General features: G+C 47.2%; 1 protein-coding gene across 2 annotated transcripts in view; it reads right to left on the bottom strand.

The window, feature by feature from the left end:
* The window catches only part of LOC141110831 (transmembrane protease serine 4-like), a 78,377-nt gene that overhangs the window by 8,518 nt on the left and 53,543 nt on the right, over nucleotides 1-16,316 (bottom strand). For both annotated transcript variants that reach the window (XM_073602478.1, XM_073602477.1), the window contains 4 exons: nucleotides 13,887-14,049; nucleotides 13,627-13,793; nucleotides 6,527-6,625; nucleotides 4,979-5,115 (listed from right to left, as the gene is read on the bottom strand). In XM_073602478.1, coding sequence (XP_073458579.1) covers nucleotides 4,979-5,115; nucleotides 6,527-6,625; nucleotides 13,627-13,793; nucleotides 13,887-14,049 — 566 coding nt within the window. The remainder of the gene's footprint in view (nucleotides 1-4,978; nucleotides 5,116-6,526; nucleotides 6,626-13,626; nucleotides 13,794-13,886; nucleotides 14,050-16,316) is intronic.

Here is a 16,316-nt window from a genome sequence, read left to right on the forward strand (position 1 = left end):
CTTTTTTTTTTTGCTTACATCTATTCTATGTGAGCTGCTGATATCTAAAAACCTTTCCAGCCTTCTCAGAAGTTCCCCCATTCTGTTAAAATTGAGCTAAATACCTGTGGGAGGGTCTACAGACTTTCATGAAGCATCATACCGACATTGGGAGTCTGGATCCACCCACTTTCCTGTCATCTTGCTTGATTGATGTCCACTCTCCTCTATATATAGACACACATACTCTCCTACACTTCCAAGTATCGATCGGGAGTGTGCGCCGCCGGTGACCCCCTCCCACTGTGCTGCTTGATGTACGCCAGTGTTCTATCGAATAATGCAGGGGTACTCTCAAAGTACCGGCCCGCGGGCCATTTTCGGCCCGCGAACCGGTTACAAATGACCCGTGGGCAGGGCCGGTCTCGGGCGAGTGCCTGGGGTGTACTGCGTAGCGGCTGGGAGCTCTCTCTCTCTCCTGTGCCCTCTCCCCTGCTGCAGCCCAGTACTCACAGCAAAGGAAACAGACACAGCACAGGAGAGCAGAGAGAACAGAGCGGAGGGAGGATCCGCCCATTGCCCCGCTCACCTAGGCTCCGATGATCGTTCAGAGCTATGCTCCCTCGGTGGCTGTGCCCGGATCCAGGGTCCTGCTGCCACCTCAGAGCGGAAGATCATGGCATTCTCAGGGTGCCCTGCCACTAGGCCTGTGTTATGCCAGGACCTGACAGGAGGAGAGGAGAGGACTCGGGAGGCAGAAGATCAGGCCACCAGCTGACTGCCAGGAGGAGAGGTAAGCGAGCCATCACACTGAGGCTGAGCAAAGACCTTAGTGGGGTGACTGGGGTTGAAATTTGTGAACAGGGGGTATTTGTGAAGTGTTGGGGGGTATTTGTGAAGTGTGGGGGGGAGTTATTTGTGGAGTGTAGGGGGTAGTGCTGGAGGTTAATAGTGTGTCCGCTGACACCAGTGCTGGAGGTTAATAGTGCGTCCGCTAACACCAATGCTGGGGTTAATAGTGCGTCCGCTAACACCAATGCTGGGGGTTAATAGTGCGTCTGCTGACACCAGTGCTGGGGGTTAATAGTGCGTCTGCTGACACCCATTCTGGGGGTCAATAGTGTGTCCGCTGACACCAGTACTGGGGGTTAATAGTGTGTCCGCTGATACCAGTGCTGGGGGTTAATAGTGCATCTGCTGACACCAATGCTGGGGGTTAATAATGTGTCCGCTGACACCAATGCTGGGGGATAATAATGTGTTAGCTGACACCAGTGCTGGGGGTTAATAGTGCGTCCGCTGACACCAGTGCTGGGGGTTAATAGTGCGTCCGCTAACACCAATGCTGGGGGTTAATAGTGCATCTGCTGACACCAGTGCTGGGTGTTAATAGTGCGTCTGCTGACACCCATTCTGGGGGTCAATAGTGTGTCCGCTGACACCAGTACTGGGGGTTAATAGTGTGTCCGCTGACACCAATGCTGGGGTTAATAGTGCATCCGCTGACACCAATGCTGGGGGTAATAATGTGTCCGTTGACACCAGTGCTGGGGGTTAATAGTGCGTCCGCTGACACCAGTGCTGGGGGTTAATAGTGCGTCTGCTGACACCCATTCTGGGGGTCAATAGTGTGTCCGCTGACACCAGTACTGGGGGTTAATAGTGCATCCGCTGACACCAATGCTGGGGGTTAATAATGTGTCCGCTGACACCAATGCTGGGGGATAATAATGTGTTAGCTGACACCAGTGCTGGGGGTTAATAGTGCGTCCGCTGACACCAGTGCTGGGGGTTAATAGTGCGTCCGCTAACACCAATGCTGGGGGTTAATAGTGCATCTGCTGACACCAGTGCTGGGTGTTAATAGTGCGTCTGCTGACACCCATTCTGGGGGTCAATAGTGTGTCCGCTGACACCAGTACTGGGGGTTAATAGTGTGTCCGCTGACACCAATGCTGGGGTTAATAGTGCGTCCGCTGACACCAATGCTGGGGGTAATAATGTGTCCGTTGACACCAGTGCTGGGGGTTAATAGTGCGTCCGCTGACACCAATGCTGGGGGTTAATAATGTGTCCGCTGACACCAGTGCTGGGGGTTAATAGTGCGTCCGCTGACACCAGTGCTGGGGGTTAATAGTGCGTCAACTGACACCAATGCTGGGGGTTAATAGTGCGTCTGCTGACACCAATGCTGGGGTTAACAGTGCGTCCGCTGACACCAGTGCTGGGGGTTAATAGTGCGTCCACTGACACCAATGCTGGGGGTTAATAGTGCATCCATTGACACCAGTGCCTCAGGGTTAATAGTGCATCCACTGACACCAGTACTGGAGGTTAATAGTGCATGTACAGGAGGAGGAAGAGGAGGAGAAGAGAGCCATGTACAGTAGGAGGAGGAGAAGAGAGCCATGTACAAGAGGAGAGGAGAGCCGAGACATGTACAGGAGGAGAGGAGAGCCATGTAGAGGAGGAGGAGGAGAAAAGAGCCACGTACAGGAGGAAGAGAGGAGAGCCATGTACAGGAGGAGGAGAGGAGATCCATGTACAGGAGGAGGAGGAGAGGAGATCCATGTACAGGAGGAGGAGGAGAGGAGATCCATGTACAGGAGGAGGAGGAGAGGAGATCCATGTACAGGAGGCGAAGAGATCCATGTACAGGAGGAGGAGGAGAGGAGATCCATGTACAGGAGGAGGAGGAGAAGAGATCCATGTACAGGAGGAGGAGGAGAGCCATGTACAGGGGGAGGAGAGGAGAGCCATGTACAGGAGGAGGAAAGGAGAGCCATGTACAGGAGGAGGAGAGGAGAGCCATGTACAGAAGGAGGAGAGGAGAGCCATGTACAGGAGGAGGAGAGGAGAGCCATGTACAGGAAGAAGAGAGGAGAGCCATGTACAGAAGAAGAGGAGAGCCAGGTACAGAGGAGAGCCAGGTACAGAGGAGAGCCAGGTACAGAGGAGGGCACAGCCGTGCACACAGGCCTGTACCTACCTATATACACAGGAGTGCACAGCCATTTACGCAGTCCTCTCCTCTGTACATGGCTCTCCTCTCCTCTGTACATGGCTCTCCTCTCCTCTGCACATGGCTGTGCCCTCCTGTGTAGGTAGGTATAGGCCTGTGTACATGGGTGTGCCCCCCCCCCCCCCCCGTGTAGGTAGGTATTGGCCCTTAGACACACAGAGAAGGTGACTCACCTCCTCGCAGTACAAGGCCTCGGCTCAGGCCTCCTCTCAGTAGCGGGGCTGCTATGGTAACAGATGATTAGCAGCCAAGAGTGTCCTCTCTCTATGTCACCCCATTTCCCTCTGCCAAGTGGCTCTCACTCCACCTCCATCTCCTCACTATAGGTGCCCTGTTGAATAATGCCTCCCATCAGATAATGCATCCGATGAACCGCGCATGGGCAGCAATGGCTCTGTAAGGCATGTGATGGCACAGGCACCTCTCCAACACCCTCCAGATCCTGACAAGCCTGTAAAACTTCTGTTCTGTGAATGACTGATCTCCCAGCAGTGGATTCCATTTACTATCTGGCCAAAGCAGCTTCTGTTTCCTGTATGAGCATAGGTGTGCGCACAGGGTGTGCCGGGTGTGCCCAGGCACACCCTAATCACCCTGTGCAGCACAGATTCCCCCTACTGCCCTGGCTCCCCACTCCTTCCCTCTGCAGCACTTCTGGCTTCCCTCCTCTCCTCTCCTCTCCTGCCGGCTGTTGCTGCGGAGATGTTTTAGGATGAGTGAGGGAAGGGGCTGGTAAATATGTATTTATCAGCCCCTTCCCTTTCTGAATGAACATGGTGAGTGATGTGAGTAGTGTGTGTTTGAGCTTTGGGGTGCACACCCTAATGCAATAGGCTGCGCACACCTATGTGTATGAGGTTGTATTACTGGAACAGAACCATGTGACCAACATGCTAGTTCACAGCACAGCCACATCTCTCAGGGGAGGGGGGGAGGGGCAGAGGCAGGGGGTGTTTGGTGTGTTGCTGAAGTTGTATACACCCCCTGAGAACTTTTCAAACAACAAATGGACCGTTATGCCACGTACACACGAGCGGACTTTACGGCAGACTTTGCCCGGCGGACTTTGACGGACTTTACGACGGACTTTCTGAATGAACGGATTTTCCTATACACAATCAACCAAAGTCCGTCGAATTCGTACGTGATGACATACGACTGGACTAAAATAAGGAAGTTCATAGCCAGTAGCCAATAGCTGCCCTAGCGTGGCTTTTTGTCCGTTGAACTAGCATACAGACGAGCGGACTTTTCGACCGGACTCGAGTCCGTTGGATAGATTTGAAACATGTTTCAAATCTAAGTCCGTCCAACTTTTGAGAAAACAAAGTCCGCTGGAGCCCACACACGATCGAATTGTCCGACAAAATCCCGTCCGCCGGGCAAAGTCTGCCGTAAAGTCCGCTCGTGTGTACACACCATTATTGGCAGCTGGAGGAAAGTTCAAGTGCAGATGGAAAAACTAAAGGAGGCAGGAAAAAAAGATTAGCTGATTTGTGATGAATGTAATAGGTGCTATTTATTTAACCCATCCCATACTTCTCCTTTAAAGTGGTATAAAAAAAGTTTTGTTTTTTTTTTTTATTTTAGGAACAACAAAAAAAAGGTTATATGTACCTGCTCTTTGCAACGATATTACACAGAGGGGTCTCTTACCTCCCTTTTGGCAGTCCCCCGCCAGCATTACCCACTCCTCCTTCCTCATGGTGCCTCCATAGCAAGTGCCTGTGCTTTCTACAGGAACTGATACATACTGTATTGTACGTATTTAATTTACATTTTTTTTTCATAGCTTCAATAAAATGACCAAAAATTTGCCAATTTTTTTTTAGTATATGTATACAACTAAGTGTATGTATATATACACACACACACCCCTACGCTTATTATTTATTATGCCAGTTGATTGTGGTGTAATTTTCTGTATACACAAAAAAAGCAGAGAACACAATCAATGTACTGTTTTTAGCAGGATACCTGGCAGGTGTCTTTTCCTCCTGTAGTTTGACCAGCACAAATCATGGTGGATATGATTTGGCCAAAGTACTCTCGGTTACATACATCGCTGGGGATCAAGAAAATAGTTACTCCCTGCAGTGTAGAGGCCAAGGTACCTGTAATCAGATACAATGTGTTAGCATGTAAGTACAGAAGGAACCAAGTCATGTCTATGAAGCATTACAAATTAAAAGGGAAACCAAAAATGTGAGAGGATATGCAAGGCAACTGCCATTTAGATGGATTATCCTAAAAAAGACAGACAGTATCATCAGTCACATCAATTAAATAACGAATTAGCACTAGTAAACTGAAAGCCACAATATAATTGACCCATGTATTTTTGGCACTTACAGTGTATGTAAAGCCAAGCTATTTTTGGATGTTTTTGCATGTAACACAATCTGTGAACGGGGAGAGTCTGATGAATGACAAGCTTCTCTTCCTCATTTACCGATTGTTACATGCAGTGTAATCAATGCATGAGCTTTTCTCAATGGAGTAAGGAAGGGTTAGGTCTTCTTTGGATCTTTTTCACTGCAGCTCATGAAGGACTCAGAACTATTAACTCCCATAGTGCTAAAAGTTAAGCAGCAAAAAAAAAGGAACGATCATACCTGCACAGGATCCACCCGTTTGACATACTTCATTATAGGTAAGGGTAAGGGGTGTGACTGAGGCTATAGTTTGACTAAACTTCAGTTTTAAGCTCTTAATGTATTGTACCTATGACACTAAGCTTGTTGAATATTCTAAATGACATAAAATGATCCTGTGGTCAGGCTATGGACATTAAAAATATTTAAGTATTGTTAACAGGCCTGGGAATGAGCTTTACAACAAGCCCTCATTGACCTTTGTAGTTGTGGAGCAATTGATCTATAAAACTGAAGATCAGCAGCACTGATGTTATCTAAAGTGGACCTTCAAACAAGTAAAACAACTAATTTGCAACTGACTCCATCCCCCTCCTACCCAATTATGGCACATGCGTGCTGATGGAATCCATATGTTTAATCCAACAGAGAACTGTGTACATGTGGGTGTACTGCACATGGCGAAGAAGATACTGAACAAATGCAGGCCCTCAATCACAGCATTTCCGTGCATGAGTGGGAATCCACCTGTGTGCGTGCAGATGTGCCGAGAGTCTCTCCTGGATCCTGAAGGCTGGGTAGAGCCCTTAGCACATGCACCAGATTTTTAAATATGGTGGCGCGACCAATGGTAAAGGGGACTGAAGTTCCTCTTCAACCTTCTTCCTCACTCTTCCACACAGAACAAGTGCTCTGTGAGGGAAGCAGGGTGAACTGTAATGCTGAAAGAAAGACTTGAACAATTTCTGTGCTTCTGCTGTGAAAGTCAAGCATCCTTATAGCCTCAGATTGGACAAGCTAGTTAAATACAAAAGCTGTAGTACTGTGCCTAAAGGAAGCTGTTGTGACAGCAAATAGAGAAATCTCAGCTTTCATGAAACCTGAAATACAAGAAACAAACTGTTAAAGTATTCAGAATAAGTGCACTTACCACCTCCTTCCACAGTGTGACCCCAGCCTGTAACTGTTAAAGGGGTACCTGCTTGCAAGTTGCTATCAAATCCAGGAAGACAAATAGGCTGCACAGTAGCTGAGATAGGAAGAAGAAAATAAAAGTGAGCTAAATATACAAATAACCGCAGAAAGCAACCATTAAAAGAGGAGTATGGACTTAAAAAAAAAATTATACTCACCTAGGTGGATGCAGTATCGATACAATGCTGTATCTGTCCCCCCCGCCAGCTCTGCATCGAGAATGAAGCGATCACACACCACTGATCGCTCAGTTCTCCCCTCCGCTCTGAGCAGAGAGCTGGGACTGTCAGTCACCAGCTCTGTGCTCTGCCCCCCCCCCCCCCCCAGCGCTCACTGGAGCACTGGCTTTGGAGGGGGCAGGGGGGGCTGGCTCAGGCTCTTGGCAGAGAGGCACCGATCCAAGCTTTTGGATGGATCCCGACCATATGGTTGGGATCTTTTCAGAGCCTGTACCGGCTCAGATGTCAGCCGACAGCGGGCTTTAGCCCACTGTCAGCTGAAAACAGGTCACAGGAGTGCAGAATGAACTGCACTCCTGTGATCTACAGGAGGAGAAGTATAGCAAAAATAGCTTTGGCTATACTTCTCCTTTAACAACAACTGTACTTTTAAAACACATTAGGTCTTTAATATATATACAGTATATATAACAAACAGCATTGTAGATATAAACTATGATGTTTTGCTGTGCATCAAGAGCTGCCATCATAGGCCCAGATCATTGTAATCATTGGTCTATTTAAGGTCAGTTGATCTGCATCTGCACTGGAACTGCAAACAATGCAGGAGGGCATCTGCTCCATTATACCAAGAGCAAAAATCCTGTGTGTACCCCTCCGTTCAACAGACGTCAGTCTAATGACTGTCTTCTGTTAAATTGTCATGCTGGGAAACCAGCATTCAATCAAACTTGCTGTTTGTGATCTCCACTGATTACATGAGTGCATTGCAGCATAGAAATCATGATTTATGGCTCCTAGCAGTTAAGACACTGGGGCTCATATACTATAGGCAAATAGGCTGTTCACTTTGCAAGGGAATTTGTCACAGACCTTAGTGAATGAGGTGAAGCTTCGATGGCCATTATGCAATCTTGTGCAACCAAAAATAGGATTTTTTAAAACAGCTTACCTGTAAAAATCCTTTTCTTTCGATGGACATCAGGGGACACAGAGCCACAGTACTTACTGATGGGTTATATAGGTATCACTGGTGATTGGACACTGGCACACCCTAACCAGGAAGTTCAACCCCCTATATAATCCCTCCCCTTGCAGGGATACCTCAGTTTTGTAGCCAAGCAATATAGTGTATTAGAAGAGGGGCGGGACCTCTGTGTCCCGTGATTTCCATCGAAAGAAAAGAATTTTACAGGTAAGCTGTTTTAAAAAATCCTAATTTCTTTCTCGAACATCACGGAACACAGAGCCACAGTACTTACTGATGGGATGTCCCAGAGCAATGCTATCTGAGGGGGGGGGGCCACAACCAAGTAGGGTGCAATCAGACCTGAGGACCCTGTACCACTGCCTGCAGCACACTACGCCCAAAGGCGATATCCTCATGCCTTCTCACATCCGCCTGATAGAATCTGGTGAATGTATGGACTGAAGACCAGGTTGCGGACTTGCAGATCTGAGCTATCGAGGCCCGGTGGTGCACTGCCCAAGAAGCACCAATAGCCCTTGTGGAATGTGCCCTGATCTGAAACGGAGGAATCTTCTGTTTCAAATCGTAAGCTTGAATAATCAACTGTTAAATCCATTTAGAAATGGTAGCTTTTGATGCTGCTTATCCTCTACTGGGACCCTCTGGCAGCACAAACAAAACATCCGTTTTGCGAATCTGAGCAGTCGCTTCCAGATAGACCTTCACTGCTCTTACTACATCCAAAGAATGTAGCGATCTTTCTTCCGGAGAACAGGGATCTGGAAAAAAGGAAGGTAGAACAATGTCTTGGTTTAGATGAAAATCTGAAACCACTTTCGGTAAAAAACTAGGATGAGGGCGCAGTACCACTCTATCCTTGTGTACAATCAAATAAGGCTCTTCACAGGCAAGAGCTGCTAACTCTGATACTCTTCTAGCAGAAGAGATGGCTACTAGAAAAATTAACTTCCTTGTCAGCAAGACCAAAGGAATCTGACATATTGGTTCAAAAGGCTGTTTCTGTAACACAGACAGAACCAAGTTCAAGTCCCAGGGGTTTAGGGGCGCCTTAACCGGAGGATTAAGACGCGTCAACCCCTGCATAAAGTTTCGGACCAAAGAATGCGAAGCAAGTGGCCGTTGAAATAATACTGATAAGGCCCAGACCTGGCCCTTGATGGTACTCAAGGCCAGCTTCATCTCTAACCCTAATTGTAGAAAATCAATAATTCTACCGATCACATACTTTCTGGGATGCCAACCCCTGGATTCACCCCAGGATATAAAAGCTCTCCAGACTCTATGATAAATCATTCTGGAAGCTGGCTTCCTTGCATTGATCAAGGTAGATATCACAGGACCTGAAAGCCCACGACTCTTCAGAACGTGGGTTTCAATAGCCAAACCGTCAAATTTAGCGTTTGTAAAGCAGGATGGAACACTGGACCTTGAGATAACAGGTCTGGTCGTACCGGTAGTGTCCACGGGGAACCCACTGTCATCCTTACTATTTCCACATACCACGTCCTTCTGGGCCAAGCGGGAGCCACCAGAAGAACTGACTTTCTTTCCTGCCTGATCCTGCGAAGGAGTCGTGGCAGTAGCAGAATAGGCGGGAATGCATAAATCAGTGAGAACCGATGCCATGGAATCACCAACACATTCATCCCGCATGCAAGAGGATCTTTTGTCCTTGCTACAAATCTGTCTATCTTTTTGTTGAATCGGGATGCAAGAGATCTACATCTGGAAGCCCCCATCTTTGGCATATGGCCCAAAAGACATCGGGATGCAGAGACCATTCCCCTGGAAGTAACTGCTGGCAACTTAAATAGTCCGCCTGCCAGTTCTCTATCCCCGGAATGAAGACTACCGATATACATGGCACATGCTTCTCTGCCCAGACCAAGATCTGGTTCACCTCTTTTTGAGCAGCTCGGCTCCTGGTGCCTCCCTGATGATTGACATAAGCCACTGCTGAGGCATTGTCGGACTGGATCCTGACCGGGCAACCCTGTAGCCTGATAGTCCAGGCCCTTAGGGCTAGATATACCGCACGGATCTCCAGAATGTTGATGGGTAAGGTCCTCTCGGTCTTGGACCATACCCCTTGGACCGCAGACTGTTCCAGAACTGCTCCCCAACCCGACAGACTGGCATCTGTTGTTATCACCGTCCAGGTAACCGGTAGAAAGGATTTCCCCTTCTGCAGGTGTTCGGGTATTAGCCACCAATTGAGGCTGTGACGCACCGCATGAGACAGGTGCATCGGAAAGTCTAATGCCTGAACCTTCTTGTTCCAGGCCAACAGAATACTGTGTTGCAGCATTCTTGAATGAAACTGAGCATAGGGAACTGCTTCGAATGAAGACACTATCTTCCCTAGTAGCCTCATACAAAGGCAGACAGAAGGACCCTTCTTGGTCCTGACTGCCAGAATCAGCTCTCTTAAAGCAGTGATCTTTGCCTGAGGTAGAAAAATGTTCTCCTGACTTGTATCTATGATCAGACCTAAATACTCCAGTCTTCTTACTGGTTTTAGGAAAGATTTTTCTAGGTTGAGGATTCAACCCAGGTGTTCCAGATACCTGACTGTGGTCCTAAAGTTTCCATTCAAGGAGGCCACCGACCGGTCTATCAAGAGCAGGTCGTCTAGGTATGCTATGACAGCTATACCCTGAGCCCTTAATCTGGCCAGAGGAGGAGCCAAGACCTTTGTGAACACTCGAGGTGCAGTGGCTATCCCAAAGGGCAGAGCCACAAACTGGAAATGGCGCCCTCCTATCTCGAAGCGCAGAAACTTCTGATGAGCGGGAAAGATCGGCACATGCAGATATGCATCTCTGATGTCTATCGATGCCAGAAATTCTCCTCCCTGCAGGGTGGAAACTACTGTCCGAATTGATTCCATGCGGAAGGATTGAATCCTTAGGAATCGGTTCAGATCCCTTAAATCCAGAATGGATCTGACATCCCCATTTGGTTTTTGGACCGTAAAAAGGTTGGAATAGAAGCCCAATCCTTGATCCTTTGCGGGAACTACCACAATGACCTCCTGCGACAAAAGTCGCTCTAACGCTAGAAGGAGCGACTGCTTTTTCTCTGGATCTCTGGGGACACTTGACCTGAGGAAACGAGGAAAAGGAAATTCCTGAAACTCCAGCTTGTACCCTAAGGTTACCGTGGAGATTACCCATCTGTCCTGGAAATCCTCCTGCCAGAGCCCTGAGAACTGTCGCAGTCTTCCCCCACTCGAGCGAGCGGGGGGGGGCGCCCCCTCATGCAGAGGTCTTAGTGCTTTGCATAGTAGGCTTCTTCCCCCAGGACTTCTTTTGTCCCTGGGGTTGACTCTTGTCTCTGGACCCAGATGGAGGAGGCTGAAGCCCCTGGCCCTGGGGAAAGAGTCCGTTTGAAAGAGGGACGCTTACTCTTCTTCTTAACAGGTAAGAGAGTGCTTTTCCCACAAGAGATTCTCTTGATATAGTTATCCAAGTCTTCTCCAAACAACCTTTCACCACGAAATGGAAACCCAGCCAGGAGCTTCTTACATGGTGCTTCGGCTGAACAATTTTTCAACCATAGGATTCTACGTATATGCACCAACCCCAGTGAAAGACGGGAGGTTTGCACGATAGAATCTCTGATGGCATCAACAACAAAGCATAAGGCCGCTGGAAGGTTAGCCATCCCCTGGGCCTGCTGTTCAGGTAAAACTTTGATGACCTGTTTAACATAGTCTCTTAAGTACTGACAGACTCCATTCACTGCTACTGCAGGTTGAGCCACTGAACCTGCTAAGGAGAAAACATCCTTCAATAGGGATTCCATCTTTTTATCTACAGGATCCCTGAGCATCTGAGCATTGTCTACAGGACAAGTCAGACTATTATTTACAGAGGAAATGGCCGCATCAATGGCCGGTATTCCCCACATTTTAATAAACTTTTCTTCCATAGGATAAAGTGTAGAAAACTTTTTCGGCAGAAAAAAAAGTTTATCTGGGTGATCCCACTCAGCATAAAAGGAGCTTTTCAAGTAAATTATGAACAGGAAAAGCCTGTGCTGTTTGAAGAGGTTTCAGTGACCCTAAAGAAGAAGAGGGTTCTTTAACTGATTCAGATATGGGCAACTTAAATGTGGAGCGGACCAATCCAGTAAGGATCTGCACTAAGACTTTCTCCTCTTGGGAAGTCGCAGAGGGTCCCTCTCTACCTAATTCCTCCGAAGAGGAATCATCCATCCCATCCCGTTCCTCTGAAAGGGATTCATCTCTTTTATCCCAGAGCTCCTCTTCCTGAGGGTCTTGGGGAACAGAGCAAGGCCTAGTGCGTTCTCTTCCACCAAGTGAAGACGTAATCACGGCCATTAATCTTTCCTCTAAACCATTAATGGTTGAGGAAAAAACCACCTGTGTAATATATACAGGGGTTGAAGTGCCAGAAGCAGGTGTAGCCCCTGACCCCGACGGCTCTCCCTGGCTAGCCATCCCTGGCCCCTCAGGGGGGGAGGATGCTGCAGACAGGGGGCCCTCAGAACCCGAACCAGATCCCCTAGAGTCTCTGGTTCTTGAGGTGCTTGAACCTCTTCTACCCATAGTGCAAAGCAACAAGGTGGAGGTATCACAAAATGAACACTGACTGCTGAACGATGTAATCTGGCTAAAAGCCTTGCTACCCAATGCTCAGTCTGGTGTTACTTAGTAAATGCTGCCTAGGAGAATGATTGTGTCCCACCTTACATGCGACCAGCTCTGTGTCCCTCCAGAAGGCTTAGTGCACCTGTAATTAGTGCCTTAAATAGCCTGCACCTGGTCCTGTGGGCGTCTGAGCACGCTGTGGCTCTGTGTCCAGTGATGTTTGAGAAAGAAAATGCTTTTTTTTTAAATTTCCTTGTACATAAATTGGATATTTTTTGCAAAGGGAACAGCCTACTTGCCTTTAGTAAATCAATCCTATTGAACCAAACAATGTTTAGCAGATGCCTTCCTTGTTTGCACTACTTAGCTGCAGTTACAGTGCAGAAGTAAAGAGGTTGTACGTAAACAGGGCCTGGGTTTACAATGACAACTCTAAAAAGATGAAGAGACTATACATGGATCGAAATTCGGTCATTTCAACCACAAACTTAGGGAAGGTCACTACACAGGCAGATTATTTAAAATTTAGGTGTAAAACATCCTTAAACATACCAATGAAAAGGAAAGGGGGGAGCCGCTGTCCTTTGTAAAAGCCATGGAAGAAGTTTGTTGATCCATTAGGTGCACTGAAATATCAACATGTACCTCCAGCTCTAAACACATTTTACTCAACAAAGAGCATATTTGTAGAGTGGGGAATGCTGTATGGGAGGACACATTTAATTTTACTTTAACACAAAACACCTGCACCCAGGAAAGGTGCACACTTGCTGCTTCAAATCTCAGTCCATAACTTAATAACCTCATGCTTTCCACCACGTGATCAATATAATCTGCTCACCTAATCATTTTGACCCCTATATCAATTCTGAGGTCAATTCAAGCACGTGTCTCTTGAACCAAAAACAAACTTAACAGACACATGCTTGATATGACCTCAGAATTGATTTAGGCGTCAAATCCATAAAGTGAGCAGATTATATTGATCACGTGGTGGTGAGCACGAGGTTATTAAGTTGTGGGCTGAGAAGATTTGAAGCAGCAAGTGTTTACCTTTCTGTGGAAGTGGGGGGACACATATGGGACGTTTCCCCTCACCTCCCTGTTCTAGTGACAAACTGACAATGCTAAAATGTTTGGATTTCCCACCACTTTCTGTCTTGGTGACAACTGTCAGCAGGACAAAACAAATGGTGAATACAGGGACACAGATGACAAACACTTGAGGGTCTAATTGTTTCACACTCCATCCAAAACTAGAATAGTATTACCTGTGAGGCTGAGATCACTCTTTAGCTTAATTAAGGCAATGTCATTTGGCTTTTGATCCAAACTGTATGATGTGGGAATGTAGATCTTGTCCACCTGTGCGGCAAAGAGAAATGTAAGGCGCGAATGTCCACACTCAACACGCCATCTATCGGCCTGTTGCTGTCCCCTAGGCAGAAAACAGAACTCAGAATAAGAGTAATTCTAGGCAACATGTAACTATGGTAAAAATGTTACATATGTATAAGAACAAGTTGTTTACCTTGGGAAACAATGTGCTGCAGTGAGAATGATCTGTGGCGTAAGTATACTGCACCCACATGAATGCTGCCCCATGTACTGAAGGCTGCACTGCCATGGCGAGTTTTCTATGGTGGTATCCTGACCACCAACAATTCGCTCCTTTTTATGGTTAGTGCCACAATCTAGAAATGCCAATTGAATGAGATGGATGAATAGAAGGAAAGAAAAACACATTATATAAAAACATAGCAAAGGATTTGTGGTCATGTTTCAGCACAGTAAAAACGCTAACCCTAAGCCGCAAAAGGTATACACATGCTACAGACATGATCCCTGCTGTTGCTTTCAACAGGCAGCGATTCATTTAAACGAAAAAGGCCGCATTGCAACCACACTGCAAGACTTTTTGACAGATCAACTAGTGATGGCCCTTGGAGTCCTGAATGCAAATTTTGACCAACTCCCATGGTAAAAACCCTTGACCTGGCTATCTCCTGCACCTCATGACTGGTCAATTACTCCGATGAGGATTCACTAGCCAATAGTAATGCATTAGGGGTAAGAGAAAGGGGGGAAACACTTTAATTAAAGTATCTGGCTGAACTTTGCATACCAGAGTGACCTTAGATTTTGGGGTCTCAATAGGCAAGCTGAACTAATGTGCAGATTTAAAAATAAATGTACATGTCATGGTAGGAGAGTGCAGACTGACGACTCATCACTTGGCAACTCCTTCACTGTCCAATCATTAGTCTAGTGTTGCCCATTTTGTGCTGCATCTGCAATCAAGGTCAAGGATATTTGAGGAAAGTGGAAAGATAGCTCTGGACTTGTAGGTTTATTTTACTGGTATTGTTATCTTAAGGAATTACTGTTAGTGTAAATTATCTGGTTCCTGGGCAGACGGCTTCTACACCCCAGAGCATCTCCACAGTCTTCTTGGCTTGTAGTGTGGTGTAGAAAGAGTTGAAATTGAAATGCCACACCACTGCCAAGCGGCCCAGACACAACTTTTTTCCATTAAAGGTCAGATGGACAATTGAAAAAGTAGCCAACGTGTTTCGGGGGTCTACGTGCCCCCTTCACCAGGGCTTGACTGGTAACAAAAAAGTGAACAAAGCAGAAGTGAACTGCACCTACAATGGTATGTTTTCAGTGTGAATTCAAAGCACAGGTCTAGTTCACTTCTGGTTTGCTCGCTTTGTTGCCAGTCAAGCCCTAATGAAGGGGGCACTTAGACCCCTGAAACACGTTAATATAGATGGGCTCCAACATCAGCTGTTCATTTGTTCGTAGAACAAACGCACATATGGGGCACTTGTGGCACATTCGCCCGCTGTGGAGCGCCCCATAATGCACTGAGAGATTGCAGTGCATTGACGGCTGCTGATTGACCAAAGCATGCACCTGACCTGTATGCTTTGGCCAATCACAGCGCAACGTGCTGTGAGAGTCATGATTGGCCAAAGGCAGGGTGCCTTTGGCCAATCATGGCTCAAGGGCCAAGTCCACGCCCCACACTATTTAAGGCTGCTTACACAGTGGCCGTGTATAGTGTGAATTAAGAGAGAGAGATTAGACAGGGTAGTTAGTGGATTGAGCGTGCAGTCAGTGTAGTATATATAATACAGTGCAGAGTATATAGTGCAGTCAGTGTATATATAGTGCAGTGTAGTGTATATAATACAGTGCAGAGTATATAGTGCAGTGCAGAGTATATAATACAGTGTATTAAAGTGGTTAAGGGGAACCCTATGGGCATGGGGTGCCCCCCCAAATCCATACCAGACCCTTCTCCGAGTATGCAGCCTGGCAGGCCAGGAAAGGGGGGTGACCACATGATGTCAGAAGAGGGGTCACCCGGTTACATCACCATGTGGCTCCGCCCTTGCATAAATAAGAGCTGTCAAAGTGTAGGGACAGCAGTCGGCAGGAGGCCTCTCATGGTGGCGGAGCGTTTTACAATTTTGCTATTTTACAGATCCGTTGGGCGGCGTGATTGACGGTGGATTTATATCGCGGGACACTTTTTTTTCTTTTTTAATAAAGTACTTGTCAAAAACTGTCTCTTGTGGTTTTTACTTTTTGACACTTTTTTGGTGAATGGGTAGGGGTACAATGTCCCCGATATCCATTCACATGGAGGGGGGTGGGATCTGAGGGCCCCCTTGTTAAAGGAGGCTTCAAGATTTCAATAAGCTCCCCACTCACAGACCCCGATAACTACCAGCCAGGGTTGTTGGGCATGTGGCCTGGTACGGATCAGGAGTCAGGAGGGGGGGAGGTGCCCCCTTTTCCTGACCTGCTAGGCTGCATGCTTGGATAAGGATCTGGTATGGATTTGGGGGGTATCCCACGCCAATTCTTTTTTACATTTTTGCATGGAGTTCCCCTTATAATCCATACCAGACCCGAAGGGCCTGGTTTGGACAGGGGGAAGGGGACGCCA

This window comes from Aquarana catesbeiana, linkage group LG10 (genome assembly GCF_042186555.1).
Source record: "Aquarana catesbeiana isolate 2022-GZ linkage group LG10, ASM4218655v1, whole genome shotgun sequence".
Lineage (NCBI taxonomy): Eukaryota > Metazoa > Chordata > Amphibia > Anura > Ranidae > Aquarana > Aquarana catesbeiana.